Source organism: Phoenix dactylifera, chromosome 1 (genome assembly GCF_051530095.1).
Source record: "Phoenix dactylifera cultivar Ajwa chromosome 1, Ajwa_hap1_PhDact_Kaust_v1.1, whole genome shotgun sequence".
Taxonomy (NCBI): domain Eukaryota; kingdom Viridiplantae; phylum Streptophyta; class Magnoliopsida; order Arecales; family Arecaceae; genus Phoenix; species Phoenix dactylifera.
Window position 1 is genome coordinate 49928774 of NC_143190.1, and position 18578 is coordinate 49947351.

At 37.1% G+C, this 18578-nt stretch overlaps 2 protein-coding genes across 2 annotated transcripts; one reads left to right on the top strand and one right to left on the bottom strand.

The window, feature by feature from the left end:
- Positions 1–7471: 7471 nt before the first annotated feature.
- On the top strand, positions 7472–11755 carry LOC103712696 (cold-regulated 413 inner membrane protein 1, chloroplastic-like). Its single transcript, XM_008799286.6, has 6 exons — positions 7472–7743; positions 7909–8016; positions 10266–10361; positions 10632–10696; positions 10949–11018; positions 11303–11755. Exons 1-6 carry the CDS (start codon positions 7598–7600, stop codon positions 11466–11468), a joined length of 651 nt encoding a protein of 216 aa, XP_008797508.1. The 5' UTR covers positions 7472–7597; the 3' UTR covers positions 11469–11755.
- Positions 11756–12038: 283 nt separating this feature from the next.
- LOC103712697 (uncharacterized) lies at positions 12039–15458 on the bottom strand. The gene is made up of 4 exons (XM_008799287.5): positions 15241–15458; positions 13472–14155; positions 12746–12776; positions 12039–12644 (listed from the first exon to the last, which is right to left on the bottom strand). Exons 1-4 carry the CDS (start codon positions 15296–15298, stop codon positions 12470–12472), a joined length of 948 nt encoding a protein of 315 aa, XP_008797509.3. The 5' UTR covers positions 15299–15458; the 3' UTR covers positions 12039–12469.
- Between the last annotated feature and the right edge of the window lie 3120 nt (positions 15459–18578).

The window sequence follows — 18578 nt, forward strand, 5'->3', positions numbered from 1 at the left end:
GCCGTTGCCTCCTTCTGTTCCCGGTCTATGTCACTGTTCTAATCTTCATGAAAAGACCAATATACCCTTGCAGTAGCTGTTTCCGCTCGTTGATTTCTTCAGGTCTGCGGTGGCAATGCAAGAAATTACATCCGAATCTATGGGTCACGATCAGAGAGTTGCAAAAAATAATAATAATACTAATTACGGTGGGCTTTGGGATAAAAGAAACAAAACAGGTAGCTATACCAATTGCCAGAATTCGTTGTATTATCTACAAATCAATGTCATTGTTTAATCTAAATACTTAAATTGAATACTTCAAACAAATTTTCTAATGAGATTGCTGAGTGGAAATAAATCATATAAAATATGTTCTATTTTTTAGTGAGGCTTTCTTACATTTAGATATGCAGCTATTCTGGGTATGATTGGAATAGTAATAATCACATGCATGTAGCTAACCCGCAGCATGTATGGTTGGTTGGTGTGGAGTAGTATTGATGATAATTACACCATAAAATGAAATTCACCTATGTCATCGATCTAGTTGACCATGTACAATATATGGTATGCTTGGAAAACCATTGTGATCGAAATGCACCAAAGACATTCTTATAACTAAAAGCCCTCTATAAGAGACAAGCGATGAACAATTCTATATGTTGTTTCGTGCTCAAAATCAAGGCATACACTTCATACTTACAATGTTCTCCAAATTATTGATTTTTTTAAAATTATTCTTGATTCCTTTTCTTGACCGAACGAATCTTCGAATAACTCTCCATAAATGAATCAAAGAATGTTACATAAATTTTATGATTTATTTATGAATTACTCATGACTAATTTTAAAAAATACATATGTGTTAGAAATTAATGATATCGTGTATTATTACTACCGATGATGTTTTTTTTACTATTATTGATTATTTTTACTTCTCCCATACTTATTTGTAAGTAAAATTACTTATCTTTTTATCAAGTTCGCATTTTTTTAGTTTTATAATTTTTCCTCTAATTCTTTGTAATCCGTACTATTTCTGATTTTTTGATGAATTTTCAGTGCTTTGCTTTTGATGCAGAATTTGTGATTATGACATGAATCGTGATCTACAGAGCTGGCTTGCAGGAAATGAATGCATATTAAAATGTATTCATTTTCATTTACAAAGCCATATGCCGATTTGCTTCATCTTAAAATCATACATGATTTATAGTTTCATTTGGACGCATGATTCTAGTTCTGCCTCTTGGATTGCTTCAAACATGTCATCTTTTATTTTATAATTTAATTCATACTTTTGTAATATACAAGCCAATTGAATTATAGTTGTATGTGGATTAAAAAGTCAATGCATTTTTTCCCATTTGCATTAAGACACAAGCCATCCGTCTGAACAAAAGAAATTTAGAACAGAGCTTAGTTAATTGAAAGTGTGCGTTGGTGTAGATCATTCGCTGGGTGTTCAATATTATCAAATTGTCATCTCATTAGAAATTTCCTCTCTATAAGGTAGTGGGTTTGGATTAGGAGTACGAGTTCAATTAATCTACCAAGTCAAACTTAACCTTTTCTGTTGATCATAGCTTTAATATTGCAAGAAGTTGGTATTGAATGTTAGTCCAAATCAATGGGCCCTACCATGTTATCCTCCCCGTATAGTTATTGAATGCTATGAGAAAACATATTCTGCAGATAGTTTTCTAAAAAAAACAACATAGGATGCTTTAGATGGTTTTTTTTTCTCAACCCATAATACACTTCTGGAGTGATAAGCCGTATACGAGGCAGCCCAAACTTCTTTATAAACATACCCGGCCTAAAACACGATATCGCCTCTCATCATGATTCGAATGTTCCAAAGTAGAAATGGCGCCCATCTGCACCTCTAATATTCCCATATTCTTACGAAGAAGCTTCACCTCGGTCAGATGCTTCAATCTCCTTTCTTCCCCTTTTCCCCTACCACGAAGGATGAATGGTGAAGCAATGCCTTGCACGGGAGGAAAACTCCTTGCTTTTCCCTCTCCTCTACTATTTTCTTTAATCAAATTCTCTTCCCACCCGATGGAATTATATTATAGGATAGGTCATAGATGGTTATATATCATAATTTTGTAATGAAGCTCCCTGGGAAAGCAATTACTTCTTAATGGTCCACAACCTAGTGGAAGGAGAGAGAAGAAAGCGTGGTCACATGCCACCCACGTCCACAGCACTCGAGCCGAAATTCTCGTGACAGCTCGGGCTTATCGCAGGGGCCAACCTCAAGTCGTACGAAGCCAACGGCAGCTACAAGAAGAGAAGTCTTTGTGGGCTGACCCGGGGTTGTTTGCTGGTGGGAAAGCCATGCACTTGAGATATCTCCTTTTGGTTTGTCTTCATGGCCTTTGATTCGTCGGCTACAGCTATCATGAGGCTGTCTCTAAGGGACTTCACCATCAATCTCTGATGCTTTCTGACTTCTCAGGGACCATTTGATGTGTGGACCAGGATAGTTGTTGTACGACATACATTTGGGGAGTGGATCACTTGCCAGGGATGCCAAACATGCATCATATTTCTATCCTATGTGAATCAGTACGGCATCACTTCAATGCCAAGTGATGCATGTTTGCTGCAATTCAAGATGAATCGATGAAGCTACTACGCTGCATTGATCAATAACGCCAAGTTTATTGGGTTCGGTATCGGCATGCGTGACTTGTCTAGCTTGATCTAGCCAATTGGACTTTGCTCACTTGATTGACGAGATCTTGGCTGAAAAATGAATCAAAGCATTTAAACTGTATTTTTTAAGGAAAAAAAGGAGAGAGAAATGCGTACATAATGCAATTAAATCAGGTGTATATATATTGTGTTGATATATTGGATACAAAACCATCTACCTCCCAATCTATTATGTTGCAGCTTGCCATGGGAAATTTTATCACAATTTGAAACAAGTTGGTTGGATTTGATGCAATGATTTTTTTATCGAGTGTAATGCATAAATTCAACAAAAAATTGCAAATCTTAAATTTCCATCTAGAAGTTTAATTCTAATTCTTGGTATGGTTTTATCACATGCAATGTATAAATTCAACGAAAATGTCTAAATCTTAGATTTCCATCTAAAATTTGGATTCTTAGTGGTTAGATTGCCTAGTTTGAGTTAGAGTTATGATGTGAGGATGGTTTTATCGCATGCGGTGCATCCATTGCTTGCATGCATGCTTTAATTTTTCATGTTAATCGCATGCACTCATATTTATAAAAAAAAAAATGCAAATCAAAATGCCTAGAAAGAAGGCATAGGGAAAACCAAGATCACCACTGAGGTCGTAGCACAGTGGGAACGGAGTTTTGATTTTACTGGAGTGGCTTAGGTTTGAAATTTGCGGGCGTCGATTAAATGCGGAGACCGGATGCTTCCTCTTTCTTTTTTGCTTAAGCAAAAAAAAAAAAAAAAAATCAAGGTCCAGCTGCATGGGATCATGGAAGGGCTCGCAATTAATAGATACTTACAACATGCAGCAGACAAACCGAGCGCTACGCGTATCATGGCTTGCTTTTTCTCCACGTCCGTCCACGTCTTTTTTGTACCAGGATCACATAACCAAATAGTTTCCCACCTAGGATATATCCACTTTCTGCTGATTACATCAAATGGACGGTCATTATCCCCTGTGAGTGCCGATATGTGTCCGTTTGGCGGTCCTCTACCTAAATTTAGATGGACCTGCCCCTTTCTGGGTTTATTAGCCATTTGCCAGGGCAATGCCGGGGCGGTGGGGCCCAACCACGGTGCCGAGAAAAAAGAAAAAATTGCATTTCATGTGAGCTTGGTATGATACATGATGGTAGTGTAATGAAGAACAAATCCTCCATATTATATTATAACAATTCCAAAATAGTTACCTTATTATATTATAACAATTTTGGTGGTCTACTCTGATATTATATATAAAAAATATTAGCTATTATTGTTATTTCTTATATCTATTTGAGTGAGGTTTTTTTGTTTTTGTTTTTTAAGTTCAATTCTCATCCTCAAATGCAAAAGTAATATGTTATTTGATTTTCATTCTTTCATAGCACGTTAGTGATTGAAGTAAATATTGTTGTGATATCAATAGTTTATTTGTCTTAGTTCTTGCCTGCTTTTGATGAGTTTCCTCCCTTTCTCCCTCTTGAAAAATAAAGAAAAGAAAGATAGATTATAATTATTTTATTTTTAAATACTATCGGTTTAGATATAACAAGATAAATAGTATTTTTTTCTGAAAATACAATGACACCAACTTTTAACTATTGCAAATCAATAGGGAACCCAATTGGCTAAGCTAATGAGCAAAGAACATATATACATATGTATATGAAGTTTATAGAAAGAATTTAGTTATTTTGAGATCACAATTGATGCTAGTACATTATTAAAACCAGGATTTCAAAGTGTTAAAGGATTCATTTAACTCAAAAATAGTGACAATTATGAGATAATAGATTTAATATTTAATAATTATTTTTTATATATTAAAATAAGATGTTGAAAATCTCATCTACATACAATGCCATGTAAGTGATATCTTAAGTATCTATTGATGTATATTACCAAAACAAGAAGAGGTGAGGTTTTACATGCATGGTGTTAACGGGGCGAGAGATTCTAATACAAACAGGATATTGGAATAAAAATCTTGTATATATGAAAAATATTAGTAACCAATTAAGCAAGGAAGTGGAATGTATGTTGGAGGAAAAAGAGAAAAAGGAAGTCGCAGAGAATTCAATCTATTTAGTAGTCGAATTAAATAGTCTAATCTATAAATAGAACCATAGAAAGAAATGGAATTCAATTTATTTGGTAGTTTTATGGAAGGATCAGGTTGACAAAAAAAAAAAAAAAAAAGGCAGCTGTGGTTACTAATTGTGAGGTAAAAAGTTAGTGAAATAATTAAGTTTTTATGAAAAAATATATTTTTAATGGCAAGGAGATGCATTCTTGTATAAAAAGGGAGAAGAAGCATTTCCTAATCTTAAATCTGTCACACATATATATACATCATCAAAACTTTTAAAAGTATTAATTCTTTGTAACTAAAACTGTTTGATTGCGGAGCAAAGGTGACGAGAACTGGAGTACATTTAAAAGGGTGGGGAATCGCCACGTGGTGTGCTACTTGATATTTAAGGATTGAAATTTGTCCGGGAAACGCGAGGTAGGGGAGGGACTTAGCGTTGAAGACGAGAAGTATTAGATTTGAAAAGGCCCGGCCATTAAAGTGAGAGCCGGCATGTGATATTGGGGAAATGGCAGGCTTGGAGCCACATTAGGTTCAGGCGTGTGTTTTTTTTTTTTTTTTTGTAATTGGTTCAAGTCATTTTATATATATATTCTTATATGTATCTCAGCAAAAGTTACCAACCTAACAGCCATCGTCAAGACTATCAGACATCAATCAATAACAATGAAAAATTATTCACTACTGTTTTAAAAATTATCTTGATATTTAACTATCTAATAAACTAATTATGATCTTAAAAAAAGTATTAATAAAATCAGATTTATATTTTCATTTTGTCCTCGTTTTTGTGTTGGGTTGTGTTGATTTGAATTGGCCAAAACAAAAAGGCATAATAATTTATATATCAATTTCAATATGAATTATCATCTCGCTGAAGATGAAAATTTTGCTCTACAGTAGAATGCGTGTGCATATTTTTTTAATTGAAGGATGGTTGATATCACTCTTATAGATTTTTTGGAAAAAAATAAAATAGTTCCAATTTTTTCAATTGCTCGTGTTGTCTCCAATTAGAAGTCTTCAAATATCCAACCATTTTTATTGGACGAAACATTAACATTTGGGGTCCCCTCTACCTTGGGGTGCAACTTGGGTAGGGTTCATCATAGATTGTACCCACCCAGCCTATTCATCATATAGAGTTAGGTTTAGATTCCAAAATCCCACTCAACCTTGAGCTAGACTCGGTTAGCATTGATCCTAAACCTAGCTGGCTCTAATTCAATTCTGAAACCTAATTTGAAAATAAATAATTAAACAATTGATATTTACTTAGATATTTCATGTGATTATGTATTTTAACTCTGCTAGACTGTAAAATAGTTTTAAGTGCAGCATCAGCTAGTAAATGGTTAAGGGCTTAGCCTAATAGTTTGATCTATCAAAAATGTTCTAGACCTTCTATTTCTTAAAATTCCTATTCAATCTAATTAGATACAATTATAATGGCCTAGCCCAGCCCAACCCAACACTAATCTATTCCAAACAAAAATTAGCTGAAGAACTAAGATGGGATACATTTGGCTTGGGAGATACGAAGATCATGTTAGGTCAAGGATGGTCCTTAACTTCCTATGAAAGGTATTCATGCTTCTTCACAGAAATAAAAACAGTTTTAAGTGCCATATATTTGGTCTCAAAGGCCCAGATAAGTACGTTTTTGCTAAGCTGAAAGGAGAAAAATGCTATAATAAAATTCATGAGCAGAAATTTAAAAAAATCAGAACTTCATGCTGCTTGGTAAGGTGTTCATGCGGCCGTCTCCTCCCTCCTCATCTCTAACCTAGTTTTCAAAGGAGATTCATCGATAGTAATCAGCTGGATCAATGGACAAGGTCATTGCGCTCAAGATGTTTCCCTTTCTCTCACTTCTGCAGATAAAGCAATGAGGTCGCTGGCAAGCTTGCAAACTTGGCATGTTCTCTTTCTGAATCCAATCTCTAGACTAAAGGTTTTCCTTCACTTGTCATGTATCATGTGTTGGTAGACGCTTCTTCTATCTCTTTTTTACATACGCAATTGCATTAAACCATTTTTATTATTAAAAAATATATATTAATAATAAGGTGGTCTTTCAGACTAAGCATGTCTATAAAAAGATTAATCGGACTGCCGACTGGGTAGCTTCATATACGGCTAACTATTCAGAAAACATTTTTTAGGTTGGAAAGAAGGAGTTGTTTAGTGCGCTTCGAAATATATTATATTTTAATTTTATTGTATGTATTCATATTAAAATTATATAAATTATCCATTTTTGTGTAAAAAAAATATTCCATCATCTCTCTCTCTCTCTCAACATTCTACCGACAAATAGATTAGACTATATATCACTTTCTCTTCCATCTTTTTCTATTGTACCCATCTTATGGTAAACGCATCACAAATTGAACCACTCTGCGGTAGCAATCACTTGAGAGAAAATCTTGCTAAAGTTGGAGTGGATCTATTTTATACCGCAGAGAGCTGTACGTGACCGTGCGTATTTTGGAACCGGACGGCTGGCGCCCATCATACTGTCATGCCAAATACGGCTCGCATGCCGGATACAGCAGGTTAAGAGGAATGACAGCCGTCCATTTGGAAGACCGCTATCGGAACGTCCTGTCACACCCTTTCACGCCGGATGGGTCCCACATGCTCTGATACGAACCCAGGTGGGTGCAAATCTGGATGTTTCCAGATATAGGTTCCATTACTCTTTTTTTTTTTCTATTATTTTCCCTTCCTTCCCCTCCTTCTTTCACTTCACTCGCCAGTATCGCTTCGATTCTTGATTCTCTAAGTCGAAACTCGATTGATTGTTCCCAAAAGCGAGGAATCCCGCAATGTCCCTTCTCCAGTTCTCCCTGCCCTCGCCCTCCTTCGCCACTGCGATCCCTCGCCCCAATCTCAAACCCAATAATGCTGGCCCAACCCTTTCTCTCGTCAACGGCATCACCACCCCGTCCCGGAGATCCGATCCTTCAATAAGGTAATGGCAGAGCTAGAGGCCATGAAATCAGAGACCAAAAGCTTATATTCCAGTGCTTTTCTGGTCCTTTTCTTTTCTTTTGTTGTTCTTAGAAATTTAATGAGATCGGTGCGGAGTTGGAATGCGGCGTTGGGCCTTGTCTCACATGAGATTTTAAGCTTGCAGGGTGGTTTTACCGGCGGGGTCATCGAGGAGGCAATTCCGAGGGGTCGTCTGCTACGCCGCGCCGGTCAGTCCCCAGTCGCTGCAGTGGGTTTCCGCTGTCTCCGCCGCGTGAGTCCCCTTTTCTTATGAACACACTTCCATTTTTCTATAATATGCTATACGGTAAGTTCACACAGAGGGAGATGCCCAGGAAGTGTCTCCGAAAAAGAAGGGCGTGTGGTTATCTCGTTTCTGCTTAGTAGTAGGTATTTCTGTATTTTTCTTTGTTTTGTTTTTTTTTAATTGTATTTTGTGTGTGAGCATTTGGAGAGATAAGATCTCACCTTGAGAAATGTAAATATAATCGTATAAATGCCTAGAAGACTGGTAACTTTTCTGGGTTATAAGGGTTATCTGGATGCTGTAGCATGGTATGCAAGCACAAAATTGCTGAGGCATTCGCAGTTAAATTGAAGGTAATTTGCGAGTGACCTAAATTATCCAAGGACTCCTGAAATCTCCAAATTCAACTTTCTCTCCAATTTTTAATTTTGCTCCTACCAAATCTTACAAAGGCATTGCCATTTATTTACTAGCCTGGCATTTTATCTGTGCATAACATGCTAGGGCATCTGAAAGTTTTAGGATTGTGCCAAATAAAAAATATATGATATAGTAGGAATGGTGCTAGAATAAAATGGTAAGAATTTTTGTTTCACGGTAGGGAAAATCTCTCGGTGACAAGATGGCAGATGCCTAATCTCTAAAATAAAAGTTGATAATTGTTGTAAACAAGCAAAGAAGTGTGGCAGTTCGGAAGATCAAAACTAAGTTTGTTGATGGAGAGAGCAGTACGGGAGCATGGAAGTAGTATAGACCACCATGTTGTTGTGAAATAAAATTTCAAGGCCATATATATAATTCTTTATATCATTATGAGACGTGGATTCACTAAAATCACATTTAACTACAATGTCTGATGAGAAACACCTTTAGTTAAGTGACTAAAGGTCCCTTATGCATCCTTATAAAATGTGTATATTATTTTATGATAAGACAAATATTTACTATGTGTTAAATCTTTTACAAGTGTTGTATGTAATAATACAAGGGTTAGTTGATAACTGTGCCCTTTACCCTTAATGAACAAAGGGTGCTAGTTATTGAAAATGACCTGGTGTCTATAGATCTCTACTATGATAGAGAGAGCTGAGTGTTGATGTGGACCACTAACACCAGAGCTTCTATTTAGCGTTACAAAAGGTATGGTCTCACACATGGATTTGTAATTCTTCCTCTTTTGCACTGACATAAGAGTGTTGAACTTAAATGGTACAGGCATACAATGTTCTAAACCATCTACTAGTCTTAAGAAGCCTTCAAACTGTTTGCAGAAAATACATGAGCATTATGACTTTCTTTAACTATAGGGAAGGTCGTGGACAAGCATGGAGACATGGATTACATTTTCGTCCTAAAGTAAAGACATACATTAATGCATATTTGCTGCTATGTGATGGAATGTTTGGAGAATTGATAGGTGGGATAGTAAAGGAGCCACTTATAGAAAGTTTATCTTAATATTAAGAATAATTTTCATGTTGTGTCTATATGTTTGATAGCTATTTGTGGTCAAGTTTTGAAATATGACCACCAATCCAGGATTATGGGTATGATGCAGATAAAATGGTGTTGACAAATCAAATTTAGAGTAGGAGAAAGGCTACAATCATTTGTAGCCGAGGATTGAAAGATGGGTTTGATGATTTGCAACAAGAATTTGAATGGCTGCAAAAGCATGCTTTGCATGTAGGTCAATGCTTTCATCATGAGATATAAATTTTGAAGAGGCCATAGAGAGCGCTGGGTATATTGTATTAGAGAGAGGAATATGGTAGGGTGAAAAATGGAGACGAAGAAAAGGTAGTGGAGAAAGAGAAATGACAATGAGAAAGTTATGGGATCTGTGAGTCAGTGGAGTCTGGTTAAAAGAAACATACAAGAAAGAATGACTGAAACTTTCACGAAATATCCAGAGGATGTGTGAAAATACCTCACGGGATATGGTCAGCTTGTTGAGCTGTGATACTGTCTTAAACATCTAGCTCTGTCATGATTTTCCTTCATTTAGTGATCAATGTAGATGTAGGATACATTCCACTTTCATGGTCTGTGAACCCATATTATAGGGATTTAAACCCATCTCCTATGAGTTGCAACTTACAACATATTAGATCTTTGTCAAGATAAGCTCTTATATTCTATCTGATCAGATTCTAACGGACATCCCTTTGTTTGAATGATCAGACATGGAATATACTGTATGTTTCCATATATCTTTTGAGTCTTCTCTAACAGTAATTTATTTTTTCTTCCAGGGTATTAATGCTGGCTAAAGGCACTACTATCCAAAAATCATTTCTTGTTCCTCTGTTTGCTCTGCAAGCACCTACAAGCATCATCTCATGGATTAAGTGAGCTTTTATAACAGATCACCATAATTCCATCTGAAATTTGTGTATCTATTGGTATCATCAATAAGTTGTAACTGAGCCAATATAATCCTATCATTTTTTCCTCTTTTTTTTCCCTAGATATTTGATATTTATCTGTTATCAGGTCAAAATGAATCTATCATTTCTTGTATTATTGTTTTCTGGGCATTGTATATGTTTTTTTGAAGGAAATTGAATCTGCTATATACAAACCTTGTTTAGTGTCTTAACATCAACACTGATTGGCAGGGGCAAATATGGTACTTGGACTGTTTTCTTGGCACTTCTGGTCCGCTTATTCTACTTCATTCCAGGTAAGCTTGCTTTTCTTTTGTTTAATTGCCCATCTCTTTTGAAGTGTCAGCATCTGAAAAGGAGTTCTTATTTTTGAATAGGGATGCCAGTCAATTCCAAATAAACATTCTGCTCATGTAGATTTGCTGTGCTGATCATATTCAGTTTTTTACTTTTACCCCTGAAATTTCCAGCTTGCTTAATCATTGTCAGCTTTTTTCCAACAAAGAATATTGGATACTAAACATACTAAGACTCTTTTTCTTCTGTAGGGGAACTGGTTCTGCCCTTCTTAGCAATGCTGCTTGTGATAGTCGCTCCCTATGAAACTATGAACCTTAGGTAAGTTGGTATCACCGCATGAGGACCTACCCTAGCAACAAGAAAATTATATGTTGCAATTTGTTTTATAGTGGTATTTGTGCAGTCATGTTCTTGACTAAGTCATGTCAGGCTGGGGAGGGTTGCTTCTGTAAAATTTTTGATGCTTGAAATGTGTCTGATGTAGTTCTTTAGTTGGGCATACAGATTAGTAACCTGCTCTAGAGAGATCTTCTAAAGTTAGATGTCTTGATAAAATAGTCTAATATTACATTTATCATGTTCCTGTTTTTTCCCTTGAACAGAGGAACTCAAGCTGGTACAATTATTTCTTTGGCAATCGCTGGGTATTTGGCTTTTCAACATTTCTCAAGGATGGGAAGCTTGAGAAGAGCATTCGATCAAGGATCAATTGTTGCAACCTTGGCTGTCATCTGCATTGCTATTGTTCCATGCTTGTTTTTGGTATGATCTTATTTGCATCAAGAAGCCTTCGAGTGGATAAGGAAATGAAAAAAGCTATTGAAGAAGGCTATAGCCCTCTTGTATCTTTCTGAATAAATGTTCCCAAGTAAAGATCTGTGATGATATATGTTGAAAGATAAGTGAAGCATCACTTATAGAGTTGTCATAAATTTTCAAGAGTTTAGCAACAAGTATTAGAATCTCCGCATATGATGATATATATTGTGACAAAGGATACCATTGCAGGCTATCATCATAAAAATTTCAAGGAAGTGCGATAATTTTTTTATTAATTTGATCTTCCTTTCTGGTTGCAGTTTATGCTTCAGATCATGCTCTTTCCTGCATACAACTTCAGCGAACTCTTATGAATAGCTGTCATGATTGTATGAGCTTGTTTTTGCTTAAATTCCTTTTTTTTTCTTCCTTTTTCTTCAGTGATGGTATATAGGATGATTTTTTCTGCATTCAAATAAATAGAGGTAAACAGGAAGCAGATAACCCCATTCCCACCACCCCACGCTCCTCCCCAAACATCAGGTCTTGTTTCTTAGTCCATCATGGTGGAGAAGCTTATTCATGTTCCACCACTCGTTTCCTTTGTTATTGCATATGCTTGGGTATGCATGTATCTGTTGTCTGTAGGAAGACTGGGTGATCATGCTATATGGAATCGTTTTACTGCTAGAAATTACTAATCGTGAATGAAACAATAAAATACATAACTGGAGATCTATGGGAAAAAGAAAAACTTATATTCTTTCTAGAGTATAACTTAGGAAAGTAGAGATTCTGTAACTTTTCTGCTGGTGGAACCTACTGGAGATGGTTCTCTTTAGCTGATGGCTCTGTTTAGGAACATGTTTTGATCGGCACCAATGGCTCAACAGTGAAAGGTAGATGCTAACAGGGATCCCTTTGTTCTTTCGTTGGAACTCCATGCTGTAGTAAACAATAGCCATGAAACTAATCTTCACGTGTTCTCCCTGGAGAAGCGGCTGTAATCTCTACTTGTACAGGTTTAAAGTGATTGGTGACATCAGGAGGCATGTCAGTGTGAAGAAAAGCGCCGTGCCTGTCGACATGGAGGTAGTGCCACTGGGAGATGGAGGGACAGATCCAAACACATCTGATCCAGTTGGGTTGGTTGCGTTGGGGACAGATGAACTCGTGCTGTTGATGCTGGTATGAGGTCTTTAATTCGTTAGTCATTCGCATGTGTTAATGTATTACATTTACTGGATTGTGCTAAGAGAAATCATGATCCTATGTGGGAAAATTACCTTGTTGATGGATAGTGACATGTAGAAGTACCTGCAATAAGAACAGGAAGAACATGGCCCAGTGATTAGAAAGAATTACGCTCCAAAGTAACATGCTCATAAGATTATAATATGCATTTTTATAAATTTAATCATATTCTGCAAACCACCCCCATTCTCCCCCCCCTACACACACACACACACAAAAAAAAAAAAGAAAAAAAAAAGAAAAAAAGACATACAATTTTATGATATGGCTTCATTTTATAAAAAAACATTTTATGATTATGTACATCATTAAGGCGAGAATATGATTTTCTTGATATGCAAGTATACTTAGGCAAGAAAGTGATTTCATATGTACTGCCAAAAGGCTAAAGGAGTTTTATCAAGATGCTAATATTAGCCTTTTGTGTTGTCTTTGGAAGTCAAAAAACTTGTAACCAATAACAATAAGGAAAGCCATTCCCATGAGCTTTAGATGACAGCATCCTTCTATTATTACTTTTTGTGTTGTCTCCTTATTACTGTACAGCCATGTGTTTATGATTCAGAAATAATTTTCGGTCCTGTTTTCTGTTCGAACTGAGAAATTATAACATTTTGATACCTTTCATATGGTACTCCAATTACTCTTATTATTACGCCTAAAATACGCCAAACAAGCAAACCTAGAAGACTTACTGTAAACCAAGGGAAAATTCCAAGGTCCAGCAAAAGAATTAAGGCAATATGAAACAAGCTTACTTGGATCAGTGTTGGTGATTGTAGCAGTCCCCCCAAAATCACAGCTAGTCGGAACTGGGTTCTTCTGGTAGTAGTCATTGAACGCATAGGATGCGTGATCACGAACGGTATTAGGATTATAACAGCTTCCACCTGATTGAATTTGTGAACAATCTGCCCCTCCGTATCCACAAGCATAGTCCAGAGCAACCTGCAATGCAGTCTCTGAAGCAGTTTGGCTCGCAATACACCAGCTTTGACCTCCTGATGATGATGGTGGAGATGTGTATGGGTTCGTAATAGGTGTCGCCGTTGGAGTAGTCGGACTAGCCGGTGTTGTTGGGACTGGATTATATGTAGGAGTCGTCGGACTAGCCGGTGTTGTTGGGACTGGATTATATGTAGGAGTTGTCGGACTAGCCGGTGTTGTTGGGACTGGATTATATGTAGGAGTCGTCGGGGTCGGTGTGGTCGGGGTCGTTGGATTGACAATTGGAACTGCTGTTATTGGAGTTACAACATCCATTTGAGGCATTGTGTCTGAGGATTTCAACTTGGTGTTGACAAACAGCACTCTTTTGGATTTCTTTTCAAGCTTAGGAACTACAGTTTTCTGTGATGGAGATGCATTGTCCATTTTAACCATCTGAAGAAGTGATGTTGGAGATGAAGATGAGCCATCGTCTGGTTCTTTAACAAGCGTTCCTGTTGAATTGTTAACGTAAAATGGAAATATTAAGCTTTATCCTGTAATAATAATAATGTAAATGCTTGCAACTAATTCATGATTTGGAATGAGGAGGGCCTAGAAGTTTAGAATTGATGAGTTTTATGTCGTTCATGCCAGAATGGTAGGGGAAGCAACTGTAGAAAGGGTAACTAGGCCTGGAAATAGACTTGATGCCATAATTAATCAAATCTTTGATGCTAAGTTCTGGACCTTGTAAAGTGATGCAAAAGAAACAGTAAAATTAATCAATATCTTCTCTGATAGCACCGCAAATACTGGTATTATCAGTAATTGCTTGCTTCATGCATCCCCCATGTAAAAAGAACATAAAGAATATCACCTCCGAACATTTAGTTATTGCTGAAAAGAATGTAAGAACAGAGTGTGACAGTTCAAGTGAAAAGTGTGACAACTGCCTGCCATCATTCAGGGGTTGTGCAATGTGGACTGCATAGGCCATAGGGTGTGGTTTTTTCATGAAAACACACAAGAAAAGGCACTGAGATAGCAGATGAAAGAATTTTTTTTTTTCTTTTTTCTTTTCTAACAATAAGAAACTCTTTTTCATCTTCATGATAGAGGGCATAACAAATAATTATTTCATAAACTGAAATTGAATCGAGGACAATTATGAGAATAACCATGTCCCACAATCCTAACTAAACCCAAGTTCTCCCTCATGAGAGACAAAACCAAGTCTATTATGGGTGGCCGACTGCCTGAAATGGTCAAAATTTTCCTATGCTCACTGGGTAGTCAACATCTCTGTGCTGTTATGGAATGTTTCGTATAATAGGGTTCTCCAACAACTATTATCCGACAGAGATTTATTAGAACTCGCTTTCCACACTCTGTGAGCTCACCTCCTCCATTGCCCTTCACTCTAAAATAAGACCCATCCATCAGATCCACCCTCAGTCCGACCAATGAATTGGCTGTAACCCAAATGAAACGTCTGATGAAAGGAGTTTTCCAGACTGAGTTCTGTTGCTGATTAGAAGCTTCCCTAGCTTACGAAGATAGCTAATTAAACTACAGAAGAAAAGGTGGTATCACTCACCAGAACAGAAGAGGAGGCCCAGAAGGAAGATGAGAATCTGGATAGCCCTCACACCCATCTCTCCAAGCTCTTCCCTTCCTCTTCTCTGTTCCTCTCACCTACACCTTTGTTTGGGAGACCCTTGTGGCGTTTATCATGCTAAAGAGAAGGAAGACTGTATGAGCACTGAAAAGGAGAGACTTTCTCTCGCCTGTTGATTTATATAACAGGGGAGAATCAGAGCTTCCTTCGTAAGTAGAATAAAGAGATATATATATATAGAGAGAGGGGGGGCAAGTGGAATATGAGGTAACTTGGGAGGGGAGGATGGGAGTCCTGGAGGAGCACGCAAGAGGAAGCGGTGAAAGGAAGAGAAAAGAAAAGGTGGGGGATGGGGGAAAGAAGTGGAGGGAGCAGCAGGGAAAGCTCATGGTTTTGAAGTGGACTTCTCCTGTGGGCCGGATTCCAATGATGGTTATAATGATGACTGTGATTTGGCAATGGAGAGGGTGGTGGTGGAGGTGGGATCATCTCTTTTGAGCTCCTCTCTTTTACGGTTTTATGGAACTAAATCAAATGGGAAAGGTGGTGATCGGGACCGCGCCGTTTCCTCTGGTGTTCTGGTTCTTCTATTCTTTTTGAAATTCTTTGGTGGCGGCATAGTAATATTGTTGCCAAGATTTCCTTGATCTCCACTGCAGGCCTAGGATCAAACGAGAGCCTATTAGGCTACTAGTGGTGTTGGTTTAGAGGTCTAATTGCTTGACCCCACTATTCTTCCAATTGGTTGAGTCAACTCATCATGAAGCTATCTTGGGATTTCAATTTCAATGCTAGTTGAATAAATGTATATTTAAATATAAGTAATACTAAAAATGTTATAAAAAATATATGAAATCCATGAGCATGATTCATATGACTCTGGTCAGATCACTCTGATGCACTAATTGATAGGCCTCAAGCCAGAACCTCTGCATGTCCATGTTGTGCTGCAGTCAACTCCATTTACTTGAGTTAGGTTGATTTCTTATGTAAAATGGTCGAGTTCCAACAACGGATTTCATTGTTATAAGTAGCCGAGGGGCTGTATTTGGATCAAGAAGGTGCCAAAGTGTACGCAGGAGTAGTGTGGTCTAGACTTGGATTTAAATCCACACTTGTTTGCAAATTGACCGTGGTGTGATCTTTTATTTGTTCTACAATTATAATAAATTTTGTTTTTCTTTGGGAGAATAGAATGTTATACTAAATATTATATATATCAACGCAATAAATTATAATATAAACAATACTTGATAAGAATTTTACTCTATTGTTTTGAATTTCAGAACCATCTCGGTAATCGAACTTCGTACTGGTGCTATACTAGCACTGTGCCTGCATGGTACGGTATTAAATTTTTTCAATGTACTGAGTGTTGGTATACCATCCATACCGATATGGTATGGTATGTTTTAGAACTAATGTGACGTACATATTGGCCATTGAACCATAGAAATTTAAGTTGCTAGATAATGGTTTAAAAATATATCAGTCTTAGTGGGACATTATTTCAGAAATCCAAATTTAAACCTTCAGTGCAGATTCATATTGGATTAGTAGCTCTCGTTCCTACCCTAGCGCCTCCTACAACTTCTCAAGGATGTGAGAAATTTTGTACCTATAGTCTAATGCAATTCCAGTAAAAGCTTGAGCTCAATAGATGAGCACAGATACTCTGTAGTGTGTGGGCTGCACTGCAAGTATTGTACAACCTTAATAGCTTTATCAGAAAATGGATGGCTATCAAACAAAGCAGTTAGTTTATGAGCATGCACTTGTGTGAGCCCCACCCCATCCTATTTTTCTACTACCGTGGCTGAAATAATATAATTTCAAATTCTTTTAATATCCAACAATAACTGTGTAAGGATTGCTGGCCTATGACAAGCTCGAATAGGCTGGTTTTGCCCTGTCAGATTTATTAGCATGGAAGATGTATTTTTTTAACGAAAAAGACCGGCTAGAGAGAGATCAGATGTGATTCGCCTGCCATAATGTCAGAGTGTCACATGACTAAGATGAATAATGTAAGCTCGGTGTCACGACGATAACAAGGGAAGGTGTCGAATAAGTTGGCTGCCGTAATCCCACGGAGGCACTGTTTTCGTAACCAAAACATCACCCTCCGGCATCCGATCACCCTGGTGAATTGGTATGGGCTGCACAGTTATTGACCCATCTGGAGTTTGGACCAAATCCTGGTCTTTCCATCAGATTACTTTAGTTGGTTCCCACTTTGTAGACATGCCTCCGTCTGTCAAAACGCGTTGGACTCGAACCAACCCGTGAGTTCAGGTAGTCACTTGTACCACGCCAAACACGAGATGAGGGAGTGACTATGGATCTTGGAGTAGGATAATTTGGTTGAGGTGATTATTAGTTTATTACCATTAATGCGAAGAAAACTATACAATAATTTACTCCTTTTTCTTAGAAAAATAAAAGAATAGACGGGCTAATGGAAGGTGACTGGAAAGATTTGTTTAATGCTACCATCTTAAAATATTAAAGAAGAATATGCATGGCCTCAAATTCATGGAGGTGGAGAAGAGTAGGTTAAAGATATAAGAGAACATGAAGCCCTAACCCTGAGCATTCACACCACGATAGGGGAGATTTTTGGACTCATATTTAGAAGAATCATGATAGTGCAGCTAATATATGTTTGCTTAGGGCACTATCAAATAATGCACAAATTTAGGGCATAAGAAACATAAATGTATGTGTGAAATATGTCATATGTTGATAAGCTATACGGTCTAAGATAAACAATTACAATAGCAAAAGACACCACATGATGTGTGAATATCAAAAAAAATTGGAACCAATATGCACATGTATATAAGATTTACACCTCTCATAAGCAAAACATGATGCTTATCACAAATCATGAGCACTAAAATCCTACGGTACACCATAACTATCACATGATGGATATACATTTTCCTAGCACGTCGTGTGCATTGTTGTTACCCAAGACCATAGTCAATAGTAACCTAATTCTCATATGACTATTTGCACTTAATCGATCAATCGTCTAAGAAAGAGAGGGCATCTAGTCCCCTAGAAGTTCCGATTGCTCGCACTCAAAACATAAGTTGTTAATGAACAAACCGACGATGCATATCAATCTGAAATGGGACATAATAACCATTGGATTAATTAAATAAGCAATTTATATGAAGGAGATTCAAACTCATTGCCAACAGCATCTTAAGCTCATCTATCTTACTAATTAACCACTCTTATGTAGCACCATGATCTCTGATACCGGTATTAACTAAACACTATTGCTGATTTTGTCAATCGACATATGC

What these genes read in the sequence shown, in the direction of transcription:
- LOC103712696 (XM_008799286.6), top strand. Translation starts at nt 7,598, where the DNA reads ATGTCCCTTCTCCAGTTCTCCCTGCCCTCGCCCTCCTTCGCCACTGCG. An exon ending in AGCATCATCTCATGGATTAA is followed by an intron (nt 10,362 to 10,631) that starts GTGAGCTTTTAT and finishes ACTGATTGGCAG; the next exon opens with GGGCAAATATGGTACTTGGA. An exon ending in TATGAAACTATGAACCTTAG is followed by an intron (nt 11,019 to 11,302) that starts GTAAGTTGGTAT and finishes TCCCTTGAACAG; the next exon opens with AGGAACTCAAGCTGGTACAA.
- LOC103712697 (XM_008799287.5), bottom strand. Translation starts at nt 15,298, where the DNA reads ATGGGTGTGAGGGCTATCCAGATTCTCATCTTCCTTCTGGGCCTCCTC. An exon ending in GGGCCTCCTCTTCTGTTCTG is followed by an intron (nt 14,156 to 15,240) that starts GTGAGTGATACC and finishes ACAATTCAACAG; the next exon opens with GAACGCTTGTTAAAGAACCA. An exon ending in AATCACCAACACTGATCCAA is followed by an intron (nt 12,777 to 13,471) that starts GTAAGCTTGTTT and finishes TTCTTATTGCAG; the next exon opens with GTACTTCTACATGTCACTAT.